General features: G+C 23.7%; 4 protein-coding genes across 10 annotated transcripts in view; 1 reads left to right on the top strand and 3 right to left on the bottom strand.

The window, feature by feature from the left end:
- The window catches only part of LOC102677906 (60S ribosomal protein L23), a 1,689-nt gene extending 255 nt beyond the window's left edge, over nt 1-1,434 (bottom strand). Inside the window, exons 1-4 of the mRNA XM_006624646.2 lie at nt 1,333-1,434; nt 1,021-1,104; nt 441-569; nt 1-84 (exon numbers count right to left, since the gene is read on the bottom strand). Coding sequence (XP_006624709.1) covers nt 1-84; nt 441-569; nt 1,021-1,104; nt 1,333-1,345 — 310 coding nt within the window. The 5' untranslated portion in view covers nt 1,346-1,434. The remainder of the gene's footprint in view (nt 85-440; nt 570-1,020; nt 1,105-1,332) is intronic.
- Nucleotides 1,435-1,844: 410 nt separating this feature from the next.
- Nucleotides 1,845-4,440, top strand: LOC102677681 (metaxin-2). 2 transcript variants are annotated; one of them, XM_006624645.2, is made up of 4 exons: nt 1,845-2,070; nt 2,323-2,902; nt 3,489-3,626; nt 4,075-4,440. In XM_006624645.2, the coding sequence occupies exons 1-4, from the start codon at nt 2,025-2,027 to the stop codon at nt 4,106-4,108; spliced, it is 798 nt and encodes a 265-aa protein (XP_006624708.1). In that variant the 5' UTR covers nt 1,845-2,024; the 3' UTR covers nt 4,109-4,440. The 2 variants fall into 2 exon arrangements, with proteins under 2 accessions (XP_006624708.1, XP_006624707.1); XM_006624644.2 differs by lacking the exons at nt 3,489-3,626; nt 4,075-4,440 and adding an exon at nt 3,077-3,410.
- Nucleotides 4,441-7,188: 2,748 nt separating this feature from the next.
- On the bottom strand, nt 7,189-11,449 carry LOC102677278 (CTD small phosphatase-like protein 2). Of its 4 annotated transcripts, XM_006624642.2 has the most exons (9): nt 11,032-11,449; nt 10,710-10,958; nt 9,657-9,891; nt 9,182-9,322; nt 8,876-9,119; nt 8,218-8,774; nt 7,700-8,056; nt 7,523-7,618; nt 7,189-7,394 (listed from the first exon to the last, which is right to left on the bottom strand). In XM_006624642.2, the coding sequence occupies exons 3-9, from the start codon at nt 9,867-9,869 to the stop codon at nt 7,329-7,331; spliced, it is 1,674 nt and encodes a 557-aa protein (XP_006624705.1). In that variant the 5' UTR covers nt 9,870-9,891; nt 10,710-10,958; nt 11,032-11,449; the 3' UTR covers nt 7,189-7,328. The 4 variants fall into 4 exon arrangements, with proteins under 4 accessions (XP_006624705.1, XP_006624704.1, XP_006624706.1 ...); XM_006624641.2 differs by lacking the exon at nt 10,710-10,958 and having other exon boundaries at nt 11,032-11,448; XM_006624643.2 differs by lacking the exon at nt 10,710-10,958 and having other exon boundaries at nt 9,182-9,507; nt 11,032-11,446.
- Nucleotides 11,450-11,978: 529 nt separating this feature from the next.
- LOC102677027 (protein MON2 homolog) lies at nt 11,979-21,118 on the bottom strand. Of its 3 annotated transcripts, XM_031514644.1 has the most exons (26): nt 21,067-21,085; nt 20,653-20,998; nt 20,357-20,488; nt 20,103-20,285; nt 19,785-20,021; nt 19,599-19,724; nt 19,338-19,535; nt 19,001-19,253; nt 18,775-18,928; nt 18,465-18,707; nt 18,030-18,316; nt 17,576-17,946; nt 16,979-17,191; nt 16,726-16,901; nt 16,461-16,623; nt 15,842-15,989; nt 15,457-15,710; nt 15,194-15,328; nt 14,872-15,122; nt 14,602-14,764; nt 14,351-14,494; nt 13,962-14,275; nt 13,667-13,851; nt 13,356-13,599; nt 13,059-13,141; nt 11,979-12,932 (listed from the first exon to the last, which is right to left on the bottom strand). In XM_031514644.1, exons 2-26 carry the CDS (start codon nt 20,770-20,772, stop codon nt 12,763-12,765), a joined length of 4,947 nt encoding a protein of 1,648 aa, XP_031370504.1. In that variant the 5' UTR covers nt 20,773-20,998; nt 21,067-21,085; the 3' UTR covers nt 11,979-12,762. The 3 variants fall into 3 exon arrangements, with proteins under 3 accessions (XP_031370504.1, XP_006624701.1, XP_006624702.1); XM_006624638.2 differs by having other exon boundaries at nt 20,653-21,118; XM_006624639.2 differs by having other exon boundaries at nt 13,059-13,135; nt 20,653-21,118.
- Nucleotides 21,119-21,272: the final 154 nt, after the last annotated feature.

Genomic DNA, 21,272 nt, shown 5'->3' with positions numbered 1-21,272 from the left:
CTCCTGCATTGTCTTCAAAGTATATAAAAACTCCATCCTTCCTTCGAAATGGTTTTCGCTGCCGTATTACTACTGCAGGCATAACTAGAAAAAAATAGAAGAAAATAATATAAAAATATTATTTTTATTTGAAATCATAAATTTATTAATAAGAATATAATTTATATATAAATAATATATAATAATAAAATTATAAATAATTATATATAATTTTATTATTATAATTAATATTTATTATTAAAATTATATATAAATAATAAAATTAATTATAATTAAACTTAATTAAAATTAATATTCTATATAATTAATTTTTGCTTAAAGAATAACATAAATATTATAAAAATTAATATGAATTTATATAGGTTAGTGATTATAAATAAATATATATAAATCTATTCATTTTTTTTAAAAATATTAAATTGAAAAGTGACTTTAATTACCCTTTTTTCTAAGTTCAGGTTTTCCTTTTTTAACTGTGGCAACAATCATGTCACCTGATCCTGCAGCTGGCAAACGATTTAATCTGCCTTTTATTCCTTGAACTGCGATAACATATAAATTTTTAGCACCTATAAAAAAATTTAATTATAATAATAGTATAGATTTAATCAAATTGAAAATTGAATATCAAATGATTAAAATTGTTAAAATATTGTATTTTATAATCTTTATTTTTTTCAATTTAAAATTATTTAAATAGAAGATATTTTAATTATTTAGTAATTATATAATCTTTACATTATTTTTTTTAAATAAACAACTTAATTACCAATATTTTTGATATAAAGTAATATTATTTATATATTTTAAAATTACAGCAATTTATATAAAAATATGGAAGAAATTTTTAATACTAATAAATGAATAATTTTTTATTATTTTAAATAAAAACTAATTTATCAAATAAAAAAATTTTTGAGAAATTCAAATGACAATTATTAACCATGTGTTATTTTTTCATAATATAGTTAGTTTTTCTAGGTTAAGTATTATTTTTACAACATTTTTGCAAGTACTTACCAGTATTATCGGCACAATTTATGACTGCACCAACTGGTAAACCTAATGATATCCTAAATTTTGCTCCTGCAGAACCACCACGTCCTTAAAGATAAATAATTTCATGTTAACTATTATTATCAATAAATATATTTAATATTTCTTTCCAAACGATCATCAATTTTTTGAAGTTCCATTATTATTAATGAAAAATTATTTCTGCAGCTATATATAACAATTATTTACTCAGCTTTTGTATATTTCCTTTTTAACTGATAATTCATATTTAAATGGATTTCTTTGGATTTTCTTTCATCCTGAAAAACAACTTACCTCTCTTCGACATCTTGCTGTATTTAAAAGAGAAAGAAACTGTCGTTTACCGCGCACTAGCTTTGCGCAATTTTGACTGCTTCCGACGCGGAAATACTTTCAGTATTTAAATGATTTTTTAAAAAATTATTATAATTTTTCATTTAAATCATATCATAGAAAATTGAATATTGCAATTTTTAATACTTTTTTTTCTATATTATTATATTTTTCTTTTTTATATACTATTTATAATCATTTATAATATTTAAGTACATCTTATAGATTTGAAAATTTATGTTACCATATAATTAAATGGAAATCTTAATTTTAAGAAATAAATAATTTTTTATTTCAAATATATATATTTTTTCAAATTTATAATTTATATTATATATATATATATTATATAATATTTATTAAATTATCTAATTTATATTACCACACACTAATCCTAATATAAAACATAAATAAAAATATTTAATACAATGTAATAATCGAATAATTATTTAATTATAATACATAAACTTATATAATTCTATAAACAATAATATAATATTTTATTGAAATGCATTAATTTTACAATCAAAATGTAAAATAATCAATACATAAAAGTTCTCTTTTCCGCTAAAACATTCATTTGTTTTGCCATTTGATGAAGTTCGGAATACGAAAAAATTAAATTTCATCGTTATTAACATAATATTTAAAAGATGCCTTGTCCACTATTAGCAGATTCTATTACTTTAGAATTGGAAGGTAATTTTCAAAATCTCTATTTTAACATATATATTATTGAAGTTAAAATATAAAACTTAACCTTTTAAATATATATTATTTATTATTTTCCTTTTAAAATGAATAATAATTTCATTTTCATGCAAAAAAATTTCTTTTAAGTCACAAATCTTTGTTTAATTCTATCATTTGTTTTTTATTTCATAATTATGCAAAAGTATCTATTAAGTATTTATTATTATTTTGAAATTCTTTTTTTTTTTATTTTTTTAGCTCAGGAACCATGGCCTCAAGAAATTATCTTATATCAACCATATGAAGTTGAACAAATATTACTACCTGATAATGCAAATTGCTTAGCTGTACAAGCTTTTCTTAAAATGTGTGGCATTGATTTTCAAATAGAACCAAGGAGCAATGCAGAATATATGTCCCCATCTGGTCGTGTACCATTTATTAAATGTGGAGCATTTTTAATACCTGAATTTGATAATATTGTGTCATTCATAGGAAATAAAGGCACAAGTTTATCTGATCATTTAACTGCAAATTGCAAAGCTGATATGAGAGCTTATATGTCATTAGTAAATAATGTTTTTGTAAATGCTGAATTATATATTTGTTGGGTTGATGAATTGACTTTAAATGAAGTAACTAAAGTAAGACATGGAAGTGTATATCCATGGCCATTAAATCATTTTTTAAATTGGCAAAAAAGAAAAGAAGTTATAAAAAAACTCAATGTACTTGGATGGTACAATAAAACTATAGAAGAAGTATGTGAAGAAGTCAAAAATTGTTGTACAGCATTGTCTGAAAGATTGGAGGGTAGCGATTACTTTTCTGGAGATAAGTAAGTATAAATTATTAATTTTAATTATGCTATATTTTTAATATTTCAATTTTTTTTCTTTTTTTATTAAATATAATTAATATTTAAAAATAAATGAATATTAAAAACATTTCATATTCATTTAAAATATAATTTGTTGATAAGTATGCTTATTATTATTTGTTTTTGGAAAAGACCTACTGAAGTAGATGCTCTTGTATACGGTCATGTGTATGCTCTCACTTCAACCAATCCTCTCCCATCCACTGTTCAAGAGATTGCTTTAACTATACAAGAATTTCCTAAACTACTTGAACATGCATCAAGAATTGATCGAAATTATTTAAATAGAACTGAATGTCCTGTTGGTGATTTTGAAGTTTCTGCATCTTCTTCAAAAAAAACATTATGGAATTACTCTGATTCAATTGAAGCATTACCACCACTTTCAGATGATTCTTTTGAAATTCTTTTTTTGAATCCTTAAATCCAATTTTAAAATAATTTTAATATTCCAAATATTCATTTCTTCAATTTATGTATATGAAATATATTTATTCAACTAATTAATTCATAGTTGACAATTTTTTTATTTCATTATATTTAGGACACCTAATGAATTGGATGCCTTAGTTTTTGGACATATTTTTACAATAATTACAACACCATTACCTGGTAATAAACTAGCAAATATTGTCCAGAGTTATCCACTGCTTGTACATCTCTGCAAACGCATTGAAACTAGGTATTTCCAGCGTTCTGAAGATTAGGTGGAATTTTCCTCGGGCTCTAGATATGTTGAAATAATGTGCTCTGATTGTACTGACATGAAGTTCCTGTGTTATGCACGCATTCTTGATAAAGAAGAAAGTAAACATGTAAAGCCAAAAATATGTAATATTTTATAAATAATTATTTTCAAGAAAAATGAATAAATCATTATTAGATTATTTTTATTATATAATATATAATATATATATATTATATATTTTATAATAAATAAATAAACATTCAATGTATCTAAAGCCCGAGTCTGAAAACATAAGAAATAGTAAGTTGCATAAAAAATAAGAAAAATATTGATAGTTAAACTTGTTATAGCTGTTAAATATATGCACATTATATTAGCATTGAACATGAAATATCGCTGAATGTATTACTGTAAACATATAATACTGCACGACATTTTTCAGCATTTTTTCTCCTCAAGCGATAGGAATGAAATAAAATAACAAAATGTTGGAGGCGAGAATTAAGTAACACGACTTTGGAGATTTTCATATGTATGTTCTTGGAAAACGACAGGATTGCATAACCGATAAAAGGTATTCGTAAATTAGACGTTTTATAAATTTTGTTTTTTTTATTTGTCAAATATTGTTGAAAACGATTATGTTTAATGATCATTGTTTATTTTTTCTGCGATAATTATTTTCAATGTACTTGTTATCAACATTTTTAATTTAATTAAACTATTTAAAAGAATTATGTACAATAACAACTGTTCTGATATTAAGTATATGGTGTTAATTGACAATAAGTACCTTTTTATCATAAAAGTTGTATATATTTAATTAATAATATTTGTTATTTTGTACTTTAAATAACTCTTATCCATTATTTACTTTAATTGAAAGATTTTGTTAGTTACAAGAACTAACTTATATTTTTGTGTAAAAAATATGTATATTGTTATTAATGTGCATTAATTTTTCAATGCACATTTATATTACATATATCTTTGACACAATATGATTTTATTACTCTTCTAGTCAATTCAATTTATAGCATATTTTCGTGTGAAATTGTAAAATATTTTTAAATATTATATGTAAATAATATAATGATGTACAATAACGTTTAAATTAAATGTAAGTTATTGGAATAATGTTCGAATTATTTTTTTCATTTTTTTAACTAATTTGCGAAATAAATATTTAATGACAATTGTATAATTATCCCCTATAACTATCATAGTATGTCTGTTACATATTTCTTGTCTCCAGCGTTTAGTTATAATAAACAAAAATTATATTTTCATCTTCAATTTTTTTTTATTAAAATTTATATTTTATTAATAGAGAAAAATTCTTATTTGTTTCGAAATATTGTTTGTAGTTTAATACCTTTGCGTATAGGAATATCATTAAATAAATAGCATTTATCTCCTAATCACAACAATTTATGTCTGAATATATTCATTCTTCAATGATAAATAAAAGATTAAATAACATAAGGACTTATTTTATATGTAACAAGCATGTATTTTCCTCAGCTCCCTACTATTTTTATTTCTTCTAGTAATTTTTTAATAACAAATATATGTGAAAGCTATGATTATAATACATATGAGGATACAGTATATTCTAAAGAAAAATATAAATAGTTCATAATTTGTTATTCATTAGAATTAAAAAAAAAAGCTATTATATGGAAAAAAATACATACTGCAATTTACAATGATAAATTAGTTATTTTCACTATCATATAATATATTCATAGAAAATTAAATTAATAAATTAAATCTCATTTGATAAATTTATGTAGCATCTTAACATTTTAAAAAATTTGAAAAAAAAAGAAACAATAAAAGAAAAAATAATTCAAAGAAAAATCAAATATTTTCACATTTGTAATAAATTGATTGATTTTACACATCTGTAAATTCGTGATGTGAAATGCGCATACAATCTTGAAGTATAATAAACTACAAGATATAACATGACTTTACTAAATTATGATTTTTCGATATAAATTTTTGACTATAAATTACACGCAATTCTATAATTTTATTAGATATAGCAGGGTATAACGATATAATTGTCACACACACGCTTATACAGATACGTACATATCAACATGTACTTTTATAATTAAAAAATTATGAATATATATATTCATACTCAAAGAAGTTGTAATCTACACTGATTTATACTTGCAGTGCTCAATTGAAAAGTTTAAAAATTCATATTTTTAATATACCGATTAAAGATATTTAGAGATCATATTTATTTATAACTAAACTTGAATAGAAGATATTTTCACAAGATGAAATATATATATTACTATATAATAGAAAATATTTAAAAATATAACAATTATTATTTGCACAAAATGATAACTATAAACAATAATTATTTATCCTAAAAAATTTATAGGATATTTTAACTAAAAATTGAATTATTTGTGCGAAAATGTTTAAAAAATATATAATAAGTCAAAAATATAAGCTATAATTATAATTAACATAAACAGTATCTTTGTTCTAAAAGTACAAGTTTAATATCTCTTCAAATCTTTTAAGTTTAAAACTTGTTAATACATATGATTTTTACTATGTATGGATTATTCACAGAAATAAAAACTAGTGAAAACGGAAGTTATTTGAAAATGGAAGTTTATATTTTGTTCATCTATATTTATTCTATCAGTATATTTTGTTTCTAATCAATGAATTTACTATTTTTTTAAACAAATAATTAAATTAATTATTCCAATAATTTCATCTCATGAATGATATTTAATTTCTGTTTAATTTACTTTATAATTAGATAAATAATATATTTATTAGATAAATTAGATAAATGTTTTGCATATCTCTATATATAATGAATAATAATAATAATTAATTTCATAATTTTGAAATTATATCATTTTTAACAAAAAAATTAAAAATTGAATTTGATTGAATAAAAATTTTTGAACAAAAAATGTGAATAAATATAATGTTTTGATTTCTAGCATTTCTCAATTCAATCAATCAAATTATCTTTTAATTAATTTTTAGTTATTTTTTATTATAAGAACATAATATATATTTTAATTGAAAGTTATTTATAATTTGCTAGAGCAATTTATTAACAAATATGTAACTTTGATTTTAATCAATTTGAATGAAAATATTTATAAAATTTACTTGCTCTAGCAATTATTAAATCTTGATTGGTCTTATGTAATTCATAAAGTTTTATTATTTGATATTTATTAATTGGTACCTGCCCAAAGTTTGATAAATATAGATTCTAGTAACTACTATACATTGTAATATTTCTTAACAATGTTAAGATATTGATTTTTCAAATACATTTTTTATATAAATTTTGTAATAAAATTAATTTAAGTTCACATTTAAGAACACAAGTACAAAATTTATTATATCTTATAATAAATTAACTCCTTTTTTATATATCTTATGAAAATCATAATAATTATTTCAATTCGTATTAAATTGATTAAGTTTTGGTTTTTAGTCAGTTTAATGATTTTTTTTTATAAAACATTATTTAATACACCGGTATTTTTTTTTTTTATTGCACGCTTTGTATTAATATCTTACAATTATCTGTAAGATATTATACACATACGTACCTATATAGGCTAGCATATTTTTTAAATTTTAATTTTGTTTATCAACTAAATTAATTTGATAAAATTATAATTAACTAAATTAATCTGGTGGTAAAAAACTGAAGAGTCGAAATTGTTCTCTAATACGTGGTCTAACATCTCCACCCTAAAATGAATATTTATATTATTATACATTATAACAATTGATATTTATTGTATATTATATATCATTATATATATAGTTATATACAAATCTTTTAATAAAAAGTTACCTCATAATTAATAAATACTTACCCAATTTACTAAATTTTCTAAGAAAGGTAACAATTTCATTAATTCATTATCTGAACGATCCGCAAACCAACTTTCTATAGGAATACCATTTTCTAACTGTAAAACAATATTTTTTAAAAATAAAAAATAATTTATTTTTTTTTTATCTTTTTTAATATTTCAAAAATATTTTTTTACCTGGTATCCAAATGCTTGTGGACTATTATCAATAATAACAGTTTTAGATAAATCTCTACCAAGTATAGATAAATCCTTGATATAATTTCCATTTACGCAAACACAGTGTTCTCTGAACAGACGATACTTGATCAATTTTCGTGTTGGATCTAATAGATTCATTAATTTATTTGCATAAACTCGTTTACTCGCAGTAAAAAGAATAACTTCATACAATGATGAAACATGTTCTAAAAATTCGCGAAAATAAGGTCGTGTTCTGACAAACACTGTGTACGTTACATCTTGAAAGACGACAGGAAAACGAAATGCTGCATCCGAAAGTTCTTGTAAACTACAATGAACTAATGTTTCATCCTATATAAAAAAAAATTTTTTTATATTCGTGTTATTTATTCATTTTGTAATATTTTTTAAATTTTATTAAAACTTTATTTTTATTATTTTCTTTTTTATTTTCATATTAATTTATATTATTTATTTTTTAATTAATTAAAAATAATTTAAAATATACATACCAAATCTAATACGAGACTAAATTCTGGACTGCTTCTTGTTTTAAGAGGAAGAGCAGGACATCTAGCTCTCATTGCTGGAGTTAAAGGTGGTAAGTGTTTAATGAAGACATAAGGATCAAATGGTTCCCAATCTTCTTGAACATGAGTAACCATATTTTCCATATCACAACTTTCTACTATTTCCTCACTTCCAACTTCCATATATTCAATATCATGATAATTGTTTTCAATATCATCGGAATCGTATTTTTCAGTAACATTTCCATTTGTATCAGATGGATGATGATGGCTTAGACTGTACATGGTTGATGTACCATACTTTGTAGTAGCAAAGTTAGAATCATATTTTGACAGATGACTGTCAACAGAACATTGATTTTTTGACAAATTACTATTATTCGCATTATTATTGCTAAGTGCGTATTTTCCATTTGGAAAATACTTTTCTAATGAATAAGAACGAGTTCCATACATGGATGTAGAATGCATTAAACTATAACATTCTTCAGATACTTCTGTTTGTGAGCAAGAAGTGGAATAATATAGCGATCTAGTATCTGTAACAAATAGAATTTATCATTTGTATGTATAATATAAATGTACATATGTAAAATCAAAAAAATAAATAAATTATATACTATTTTTATATTATATATACCAATATTTTTACTTTCTTCATCATCCAATATATATGAAAAATCTGAATTTGATCCTATGGATGCTGGAGGCATTAGATTTGACAGTGTTGATGCACTTGAAACTGAAGATTTGAAATCATTTATACTGGATATGGAGGAGCATGTGTCTGTATTTAATATGGATGAGTATAAAGATAAACTAGTTACATTCCAGTTTTCTTTAGATTCTTCAGAAACTTTTGATACTGTTGTACATTTTGCTGGCTAAATAATTTATATTTATTACCTTTTGTTCAAAAAACAAATTAATTTATAATAAAACTTACAGTAACTGCATTTTTTGTAGAAGTTCGATGTAAGGGTGTTGAAGTAACCATTGATCGTTTTATGCATTTTCTTCTACGAGGTCCTCTCACTCGTCTACTAGGCGCAGATTTTGCGAAACGTAAAACATTTTCTTTACAAGCCTACGAAGATAATAATCTTTTTAACAAAACTGAAGTGAAGTCTTTACATTAACCAAATTGACTTCGATTGTAGTTCTAAGAAATCTAAGTGCATAATATCCTTGAGAGTTAGTCAGTCACTCATTAACCGTTGATTAGTTAGAAAGTATTTCTTTTTAAGGAATAGTGAAGTTTTAATAAATGACCTGCAAAGATCATTTACAATAAGCTAATGATAATAATGTAGTTTGAAATATAATTGAATCCATATCTTGGATAGAAACATAAAAAATGCAACATATGTAAGAATTTATGTTTAAAATTAGAAAGAAAAAAAATAAAAAGTAATGCATACCTCTTTTAAAAAATGAGTACATCTACGTCTCCATCGTGTCAGCCTACTATATTTGTTTGGTATATTAATGTGATGACTATTATTATTTATAGAAGGAAGTTTTCGTATGTTCCTAACTTGTACCCGATAATTGTATATTTTAGTTTCAGATGTACAACTTATATTTAAACGACCACGTAGTCTTCTACTAACATGTTCACTTCGTAACCACATTTCAGACAAATATCTAATTGGCCTAAAACAATAATGAAATCATAAATTATTACTACATTGTTAAAAATAATAAAAAATATATAATTGATTCTTAAATATAATAGATTTTTTAAATGTAATCAATAAGATAAATAAATTTATATATATTATATATATTACATAATTTAAATTTGAAGAAATTTTTAGATTAAATAATTTCTTCATTCATTTTTCATAAAAATATAATAATTTTTAATTAAAAATATTTCTCTTACAAATTGTGATAATTAATATATTTAATATTCTAATATATTATTTATTTATTATTATTATTATTATTTATTTTTTTTTCTTTTTTTTTTTTTTTTGATCAATCATTTAAACAAAATATTTTTTTTTAAAGTCATTTTAAATACAAGCTTTATTATAACAATTATAACATAAAAAAAATCTCTTATATTTAATGATAGTTTTAATAAAATTAAATACAATTATAATATGATTTTAACATAAATTTTTTAAATTGTATTAATATATTTAAAAAAAGAATGTTTTGAAAAAAAAATGTTTATAAATGTAAAATTTAATAAAAAAAAAAAAATCACAAAGAAAAAATAAATTATTACAGAAAAATCAATTTATATAAAATAAAAATATAATTAATTATAAATATAATTAATTATAAATGTTCCATCATATCTTAGAAATTGCGCGGGAAAGAAATTCGATCACATCATAAAAAGGGGCGTTCCTAATCCACAATTATTTGTAGTAGTTATATATATGAAATATACATATATTTGCAGCAAGCGTCACACTACGCACACACACATACACATATACAAACACATATATGCATACTCAGAGTGTATATCGATTTATATGCAGTGTGATACTCGTTATATTTTCTAGTATCTTCACAGAAATAGTGTGTATTTCAGATACATAATCAATATAATCATTATAAATCAAATAAAAGACGTATTATAGAATAAATTCTATACGATGCTCATTTTATTTTATGATTTTGTATATTGGATATAAATCGGTCAAAAGTTTGAAAGTACAATGTTGTGCCGCGGAAGCGGCGGCACCCAACAATTGTAACGCCTGAAAATTCCCGCGAAAATTATCTTGCATGAATAAACACTTAACACATGTTTTAACATATGATATCGCTTACCATATTTCTCAATTAACAAACACACTCATTAAATAGAGAAACAAGTCGATATGTTGCGATCACACACGTTTCATTCAAATCCGTTGCTCGCATTCACTTTTCATCCCCCCGAAACTAAACAATCATGGCTACGGCGTCACTCGAAAATACATCACGAATCAAATTCAACACTTTTTTATTAATATACATTCATTCACTTGAACATAGTTAAAATTTTTAAATTGATTATTTTCTAATTTAATCATTGCAAAATAATATCGTAAAATTTTGTCTTATAATAAATATTTATTGAAATTTGATTATTACTAGAAGTTTTCCGGTTACAGATGCGACATCTATATTTTAAAGACATTTCTTTTTAAGGCGATTATCCATTAAGAGAAATCGAATCAAATACTGTTCCTAAAAATTAATTGTACGAATACTTAATCCAAAAATTCAAATTATAAAATTACATGTAGAAAAAGATTATATATATAATATTTCTAATATATAATAAAATAAATTCAGATATTCATTTTGTGATAATTATATTTAGATATAATATTTCTCTAATCTTTTTTAAATATATTACATATATTTTAAATAAATTTGAAGATATGTATTATATACATATCTAAATTAATCATTTTAGATATAATAAAATGACATAATAATTAATTATATACAAAATAAAATAATTAGATAATTCAATATTCAATATTCTCAAAGATAAACTTTAATATTTTCAATTGTTTACAAATATTTTCAAAAACATAATAAAAAAATTTGTGCTTTTTTTACAAAAATATTAAAAAATACAAAGTCTAAAAATGTATGAAGGCACAATTTCTATACAAAAATAGCAATAAATATTTCAGACTTTTATTGAATTTTTGTGTGGCTATTTACATTATTATATCATAATTTTTCAATATTATATCAATGTAAGAATAGCGAATAATTCATATTTATAAAATCGTACTATATACTCTAATCGCAATTAATTCAATATTTACAATAGCCAAGTTGTCATTGTACATCAAATATGTACAACAGCATGGCATATATGTATAATTTATGATAATAAATCAATTTTTGCTTAATCAAATACATATTTAAAACAATTTTTGTATACTTGCTTCGACTTTCTAAGACTACATGTTTTCATGTGCTATTTCATTCAAACACGAAAGACCACATTATATTATTTTTGTTTTTGCTCATTACAGATAATAATGCTAACTCAAAATTAATAAATTTTGTTATTTATAAATATTATGCTATATATAGCAGTTATTTTTTAAGATATTATAATAATAAACATAAAACAAATTCGTGATTACTTTTATACAAATCAAAGTATTTGAAAAAAATATAAATTTAAAAATGTCAAATAAATAATTAAAGTTATTATGATTAACATTTTAAGTGTTAAAATTGATAATTGAATATATCATTCTATCAAAATCTATTGTAATTTACAGAATTAAAATATTTATATTATAAAGATAAAGATAACATTTTTACCTTTGTTATATGTTAATGGAGAACTTATAAGATTTTCAAATTACACAAATTGAAAATTTTTTTAAAAATACTTCACCTTAGATTCTTTATCTTATACGTGTACATGAAAGTAAAAATTTTATGACAAAATTTATTGTACACGTAGTTGTAGTTATAAAAAGTTTACTACTTTGTTATGTAGCAAACATTGTTATTTTGAATTAGAAGCAAAGAATGCAATGGTCAAACACCATTGGATGCTGTGGAACTATGAAGTGGTGGTTTCAATAGATCATGATATTGCAACAAAGCTTCTCGTAATGATCTTGATACTTGGCCTGATGCTGTAGCTATTGTACATTCTACTAAACAAGGATATAGTCCAATAAGTTGTTCCCAAACTGATCTCTCAACTAAAAAATAAAATTTAAATTCATTTATAAATAAAATCTAAGAAGTTATACATTTTACATATAAAAAATATTAAAATTAAATACATAAAAATATTAGAAAATATTAAAAAATATTATTATAATTACCTTTATTAGGTGGTGCTTTTTTTAGTGAAACCACAAGTGTCGCAACAGCTTTCAAAACAAATGAAATTTCTGATAATCTGTACCTAGGAAAGGTTAATATAATAAATAATTATATATAGGATATCCCATTTTAATCTCTCATAAGAGAAAATTAAAGTGAGATATCCTATATATTAATATATATAATTTTCAAAATAATATTGTTCAATTATTAATATAATTAATTAAAATAATTTAACTTATCGAAATTTATGTTTATTTAGGAAAGAAATTTTGAATTTTACACGAAACTATTACCTAGGTAATGGACATTTTCCACTTCGCCTTTCATTTTCAATATATCGTCGCAAAACTTCTTGAAATCTATGAAGGAGTGCAGTGACTGCTAATCGTCCAGCAACACCTCCCTCATCGTTTTCAGAGTTCTTGGTTGTATCATGATCTGATTCACTATTTAATCCATCCAATAGAGAAAACTGAAGTAACGTTTCAAAACATGTTTTTGCAAATTCTTCTCTTAATTTGGTTTCTCCACTATTTTCTATAATTAAAAACAATAATTTTATATTCACAGTTTTTTTTTTCAATGAATATAAATAAAAATTTACCAATATTTGTTGTAGTTGCTGAATGTATGGAACCTTTATTTAGTAACATAACTACTCGTAAAATAAACTGATGAGGTATATGCTGAGAATGTGGTAAAACTTCATCTCGTAAAAGTTCCATCACTTGACAGTCTACTGCTTCATCTGCTTGAATTTCTTCAACACCTCGTTCTACATTTAATACACTGTAATAGAATATCAAAATATTAATTTTAACAAAAAAAAATAAAAATAATAAAAGTATATTTTTATGCTATAATTTTTCTTATAATATAATATTTTTGTTTCTAATTACCTTTTTGGAAATAGAAAATCATCTAAGGTACTCGCAAGTTCCGGCCACATACTTTGAAATTGTTCTGAATATTTTCTAGCTAAAGGTAAACCAGTATGTAAAACAGCAAGCAAACTAGTAACAGCTAATTTCCAAGTTGTTGATGATGGACAAGCATATTTCATTGATAAAGGCACATGCAACGCTTCTATAATATGTTTTAAAACTTGTCCCTCTATGACTGCCATTTCATGTGCTGTTTTTTGATATAATGTTACAATCATTGATAAAGCTTTCTCTCCAAAAGGAACATAATTCATAGTCACCCAATCAGTCTAAATAAATAAAAAAATTAAATATTTGTTTAACAGTAGTGGTTAATTAAATATTAAAATTAAATAAATACGTACAGATACACCTCTAATTTGGGAAATATGTTTTGTTGGAATTTTACCATAAGTGGGAGCTTCACAAGCTAATTTTGAAAAATTTAAAAGTTGAAGAAATATTAAAACAATCATGGTTCGTAAGTTATCAGGTCCATTTAGTGCTTCCTAAAAAAAAATTTTATTAACATAGAATTTAAAAAAAAAATTTTGATAATGATAAGTAATAACTATAGTATAACTATATAAGTATAACTATATAATAAATTATATACTTTTTGTAAAAGCTCCATTGAATGAAGTACGCCATCTTGTAAATGAGTAAGAACAACATCTGGCATAGTAGGTAAAATATACGGTGTTGATTCACCATGTACTGGAACTGCGACTGCATTTTTCAATACAATACAAAGTTTTTGTAAATCAGGACTAGTAAATCTAAGAAATAAAAAAAAACAACAAAAAAATATGTACATATATATGAATTTTTTCTTTAGATAAAAATAATATTAATTACATGAAAGATATAATAAATATAAATATACTTGTTTCTAATATGTTGAAAAACAGCTGGAAATATATGAACTAATGCTGTTAAAAATGCTTGAGATGGTACATAAGGTTCAGTTTCTCCTTCTTGAGGTGGTGTTGTACTTTCCATTCCGATATTAAGCCAAACGCGCCAAGCAACAATCCATAATGCTTCGGAATCATTTGAATGAATTACTTCATTATTATCACTTCCTTTTTGAAGATATAAAATCTCTTGAAATGATTTTAAAGCTGCCAATGATACCTATAATATTAATATATAATTATTTCATACATTTATTTTCTTTTATAACTATAAACATTATATGCATGTACCTCATTATTTTTACTGAGTGCAGAATTTTCTATAAATTCCAGTAAAAGAGACCAAGCTCTAGGAAAATCGCCCAACATTTGCAATAATTGTCGTTTTGTATTAAATACTCTTCCAACACCACTTAATGTTAATACCTGCATGAATTAATCCTTTCATTAATCCACATATTAATGCATGTTATAAGTGCATATATAATATGCATTTATATAAATATTAAATAAAATAAATAATTAAATAAAATATAATAAATAATATATATTACTTGTGTTTCTGCCCATTGCTTTTGTGCTGTGTTTCTACTATGATGAATAAGTATATTCCCACTAGTATCCACTTTTTCGCTACTGGCAGAATTAGATAAACTTCTTACTTTATCTAGCAATGGAAAAAGAACCTGCCAAAGTACAGCTTGCCATGTTGGTTGATGTAACAAACTACCATGTGCAGATATAGTAGAAAATAGAGTTTGGCTAGCTGATTTGCGTACAGCAGGCCGAGAATCCACGCATAAATCACCTTAAAAATATATATATAATAATTTTTCAACAATATTTTATTTCGTATATAATAATATAAATATAATATATAATATATAATAATATATAAATAAATATAATATTCCACAATAGTATATATATAGATATTACCTAATCTTGCATATAAACACATCCAAAGTTTATCAAAGGGTGGCATATTTGTTGTACCAGGAAAATCCGGAAATACAGATGAAGAATCTCCTTTTAGTGATACACAAAGTTTCTCTTGATTTTGATAAAAATAATCACTTATATTCCACTGAAAAAATAATATAAAAATATAAACATTAAACTAAATATAATTTATAAAACATAAAATCTATTTAACTGATTTATCAATATATTTTTTAAACGGTATAAAAGAATTATATGAACACGATCATAATAAACTTTATTTGCCTGATTTGTCTTGATTTTAATTTTATTCATTTGAGACATTTTTCACTTCAATATTAAAAATTTTAGATGCTTCTAATTTCTTCTATAACTGAATGTATGTACGTCTTTTAATTATGAGTTTCTGCTCTGATGTATTTGAAAGGAATTCCATAATCTGTAATCGAAAGTTTAAACCAAAAGTCACCGAATTCGCGTAATACGTTACATTTCAGGCTTTTCTCATATTAAAAAAAAGGAAAGAAATAAGAAAAAAAAAATATATGTAACAAATTTAATAAAAATTAAAGGAAAAAAAATTAAAATATTTTAATCATAGGTAATTCATTCTTACCATTAATCCAACAGCAGTTAATGAAATATTTAATTCTTGTGTCTGAGAACCAAACTTTGCGGCTGTGTCAACACAAAGTGGAAGACATCGCCAAGGCATCACTGGTAGAAAATCAGTTACTACCAATTGTAAACATTGAAAAGCTATTCGAACTAAAGCTTCTCTGTAAAATATATTATTATAAAATTAAAATAAATTATATTTATATTTAATTAAATCAAGATCTTATTTTTTATAATTATATTATTTATATTGTATAATTTACCCATGATGATCAGATACTGCTCCAATAATACCAAGTACCAAAGGCCAGCCATGATATAATGTTTCTCCTGCTCCATGTAAAACTTGTAAAACACATTCCAATTGTCGTTGTCTTACATCTCCATGACGAACTGATGATAATTCTGATAAAGGTCCTAAAAGCAATGTCTGCAACTTCTATAATAAAAAAATAAATTTTACATTTATTTAGTTTTTTATGTTTATTTTTCATTAAAAAATGACTTATTAAATACTTGATTATCCCGCAAAGGTTGTGGATATTTGTGTTGAAGCGCCATTTTTACGAGATATGTAATAGCTTCGACTCCCCATTCTCTCATACGAATATGCGGATGTTGACAAACTTCTAACAAATGATTCGTTAATGGTCTCCATAAAACTTCTACTCGTGGTAAGTTTACTAAACCAGTTTCTAAAAGTTTAGCCACGGCAAATAAGGAAGGTTCCTAAGACAAATATACAAACTATTTTTTCCTTTTTTTCTTTTAAAAAATTTTAATAAATAAGTTGCAAATTGTAATTATTTAATTATATTTAAGTAAATTTAACAGAGATAAATCTAGAATTACCTGTGAGAACTTAGAAAATTAATTGATAAAAAAATAATACAATAATAACAATTATCTAAGCAATATTGATTTATCAAATAAAAGCTGAAACTTAAATAAACTTCAAATATTCATAGATAGTAGTAATACTAATATATAAACTAATCGAGATAGATCTAATTCTAGATCTATCTTTTCTACTAGCTTTATCTCTAACATATATAATAAATATTTATTTTTTTTAATCTTCTTTAATATTATAATATAGAAATTAATACTTACTCTATTAGAATAAGCTAGTTCCATAGCTTCATGACTTAACTTGCACAGCGCATCTATTAAATGATGTAAAGCTACATCGTCGAGATGTTGACTACTTTCAAATAATCTGCTAAGCATTGCGCTAAGTACAGGTAAGTCTGCCATAACTGCATTTGTAAGTACTGCATTTGGATCAGCTGCAGTTCTTCCAGCTTTCAAGGATCCTCCTGTAGAAGGTTTTAAGCCAAGTATCCAGACAAGATGTTGTAATGTTGTAAGTACCAAATGCCATGCACCACCAAGTATGCTTCCATGACAATGTGCAAGTGATAATAAAGCGCGCATACATTGTAAATTTTTTGCTGTTAACATAACTGGACCTTGATGTGCACCTATTGACAAATAAATTTTTCATTTTATTTAATTACGAATAACTATATAAAATATCTATCAATTTTAAATTATCATTACATACCAACTGGTAAAGAAGCAGTAGGTAGTGGAGTACCAACTGCTACTACCTGTTGTCTATAATCTGGTTCACCAATAGTTACATTATATTGAGTAGATTCTTGTTGCCTTGCAGTCGGTATACCTTGAGGAGCATTGTATAATACAGTTAATGCATAATTAGGAGGCAATGATGCTTTACATATCGCAGTAATGAATGCATCACGTGGAGTTTGCAACTCCAATTGTCCACACAAAGATGCAAAAGTTTGTATTGCTTTTAATACATTTTCCGTCGCAGATTCATCAGTGCTAATTTTAATATAATATAATATAAAATATAATATAATAAATATAATATAATAATTATAATACAAAATTATTTGTAAATATACATTAATAATAAATTTTAAATATCATATTAATATAATAAAATAATTAATAAATTAATATTTCTTACCTTGCATCTATAAGAGGACTTAGTGCTGCTAATAAACCACACCAACTAGAATTAATGAGTTGAGTATGAAGTTTTCGTTCAAATTCGCTAGGTTTATAAGATTGATTTCCAGTTCCAGTATCACTAGTACCATTAATTGCAAGAGCTATAGATCGTATAATATCCAACAAACATGCATAAGCTATGCTTATTCCATAACCAATAGGAATCTGTGGTGGCTCTACTTTATCAAGCATATCTAGGCTAAAAGTTAATTAAATCATTAGTAAATTTTTATAATTATATTGTAAACAATTAAAAATATACTTACTAGGTTGATTTAGCTTGACCGCTTGTAAATGTTGCAACAACTGGTAACCAAATACCACGCGAATAAAAACCTGGTTGAGGTGAAACACCAGGTCCAATAGGCATTCCCGTAAATAATGGAGAAGCTGTACTTTGAGGAATTGTTGTATTTGTGGCTAAAATTATAAACATATTAATGATTTTTTAGAGATAATATTTTATTATTGTTATAATAAATTAATATTTACCCATATTAGTTTGGTTCATCATTTGAGGATTAACAAAAAGGCTATGTACATAAGCACCTAAACTATTTACGATATCTTGAAAAATATTTGTTGCATGAGGCTTCAAATCATAACATTCACAAAAGTTTGTCAAAAGATCAGCTTGTACTGTCATCTTATGTAAAACCTCTAAAGCTAAAGCTCTTTGCCATGTTGGTTTATCAGGATCCAAAAATTTAACAATTAGAGATAAAAATATTTCACATTCTGTCACCTAAAAAATTCAAATTCGTTATTTTAATTTTAATATTTTTTTTTAAAATATTAAAAAAGAAAGAAGTAAAATTAAAATATATACCAAGAGAGAATGATACTTTTGTATCAAAATAGAAACAACTCGAAGAAGTCGCATACTAATAGGAAAATAAGGTTTATCTAAAGGTGTAGCTTGTTGCAGTGATGCCGGTACTGAATTACGATATTTGATATTAGGTGAAAATAATTTGATTACAAGTGCACATACTCTCTCCTTTAGCAAAAAGCTAAATTCTGGATGCTGAAAAAATTAAAAATTCAATAATTATACACATATAAATTCATTATTATTATGATTAAATACCTTAAAAAATACTGATGAAAAATTTGTTAATACAGATTCTAACAATTCCAACCCAAATGTACGTGTCATTTCTGTAATTCCAATTAACCAATAAGGTTGATCTGCATTTACTAATTGCACTAAGTCCTAAAAAGATTTTACTTGTAATTATGTAACATCATTAATAAATTATATAAATGAACTTACTTGAAACATTAAATATGCATCAGCAGCACATGGTCCTAAACTTTTAGGTGCCTGATTAGTAGGAATTTTTAATTCCTCCAAATTTATTTCATCTGAATCTTCATTGTCAGGACTTTGTTCATCTTCTGCAACAACACGCTCAAACACTAATGAAACTAATTGTCTTACTGTAGCTCCTGCTGTATTAATTGTTGTAGAATCTTTTGTAAAGTGTAAACGAAAACACAAAACCAAATTCTGAAAATGAAATATATATTATTCTCATATATTATTTAAAATGTTGATTACAAATCTTTTACAGATAAAATAAATTATTACTCTTGCAAGTGTCTCTCCATGAACAACAGTATTACTAGTAAGTAAGAGAGTTACAGATTGTAAAACTTTAACTTCTTCTGTTCCTGTTTCCATTAACATCCATAATGTATCTGTGATATAACGAGCACCTTTCTGATCAACAGCTTGCTGAGTAATTAATCTTTGCATCATATTTAAGCAAAACTGAAATAAATAATATAAATAATAAATATAAAATCATTGAAATTAATATAAATTTGTTGCTTCAAATATACCTTAATAATTTTTACATCTTTACTTTCACAACCTTGAACTAAAGGATATAAAATTTGATTAACAATATAATAAATCGGAGCACCTGAAGTATTTGAAGCTGTTCTTATCTTTGCAATTCCTTCCTCACATGACTGTAATAAAAAATATATTTACTTTAGTTCTTTAAAAAAAATGATATAAATAATGTTATGGGAAAAAAACTTGAAAGATACAAAGTTAAAAAACTAACCTAACTTTTATTTAATGTTATATAATAATATGCAATTAAATATTATAATTAATAATAATAACATACTTCTTTGATTTGTGGATATTTTTTTTTCGTTTCAGAGGCGAGGACTTTCAAATCAGCTTGTAGCGATTCCAAAAATTTGGAAGTATTTTCCGAATTAGTTCCGATAGTTGTACTTGCCATTATATTAAAATTCTTTTTTTATAGTGTTATTATAAAAATCTATTTCATTGTAAGTTATAAATAATTTCTTGAAGAATACATATTGCCATAAGAAAATTCGTATCTAACTGATAGTAGGTGAGTTGGCACATCCCATACCGATTATCAGAAATGACAACGAACAGGTGACAATCTAGTGGATTTATCTATACGCATTTTTAAATTTACGTCATTTTAATAACACTTTCTAAAATAATTACTTTAATATATTATTAATCTTTTGATTAAACTTTTCTAAAAATCGTGTTTTCTTACGATTATCAGTTATTTGCATTTTAATTGTAACGCATTCATGTAAATAATAAACTGTAGAATGCAATGGCGCTGATAACTTATATATCAAAATCATATTTTATTATTAATCATGAATCAATTTATACACTAGAGTAGAAACTCATACTATAATCAAACAATATGTTATTTGAAATTATACTTACATATATATAAATTTTTATAAATTT

Source organism: Apis dorsata, unplaced genomic scaffold (genome assembly GCF_000469605.1).
Source record: "Apis dorsata unplaced genomic scaffold, Apis dorsata 1.3 scaffold_1086, whole genome shotgun sequence".
NCBI lineage: Eukaryota > Metazoa > Arthropoda > Insecta > Hymenoptera > Apidae > Apis > Apis dorsata.
This window is presented reverse-complemented; position numbering and strand designations above follow the sequence as displayed.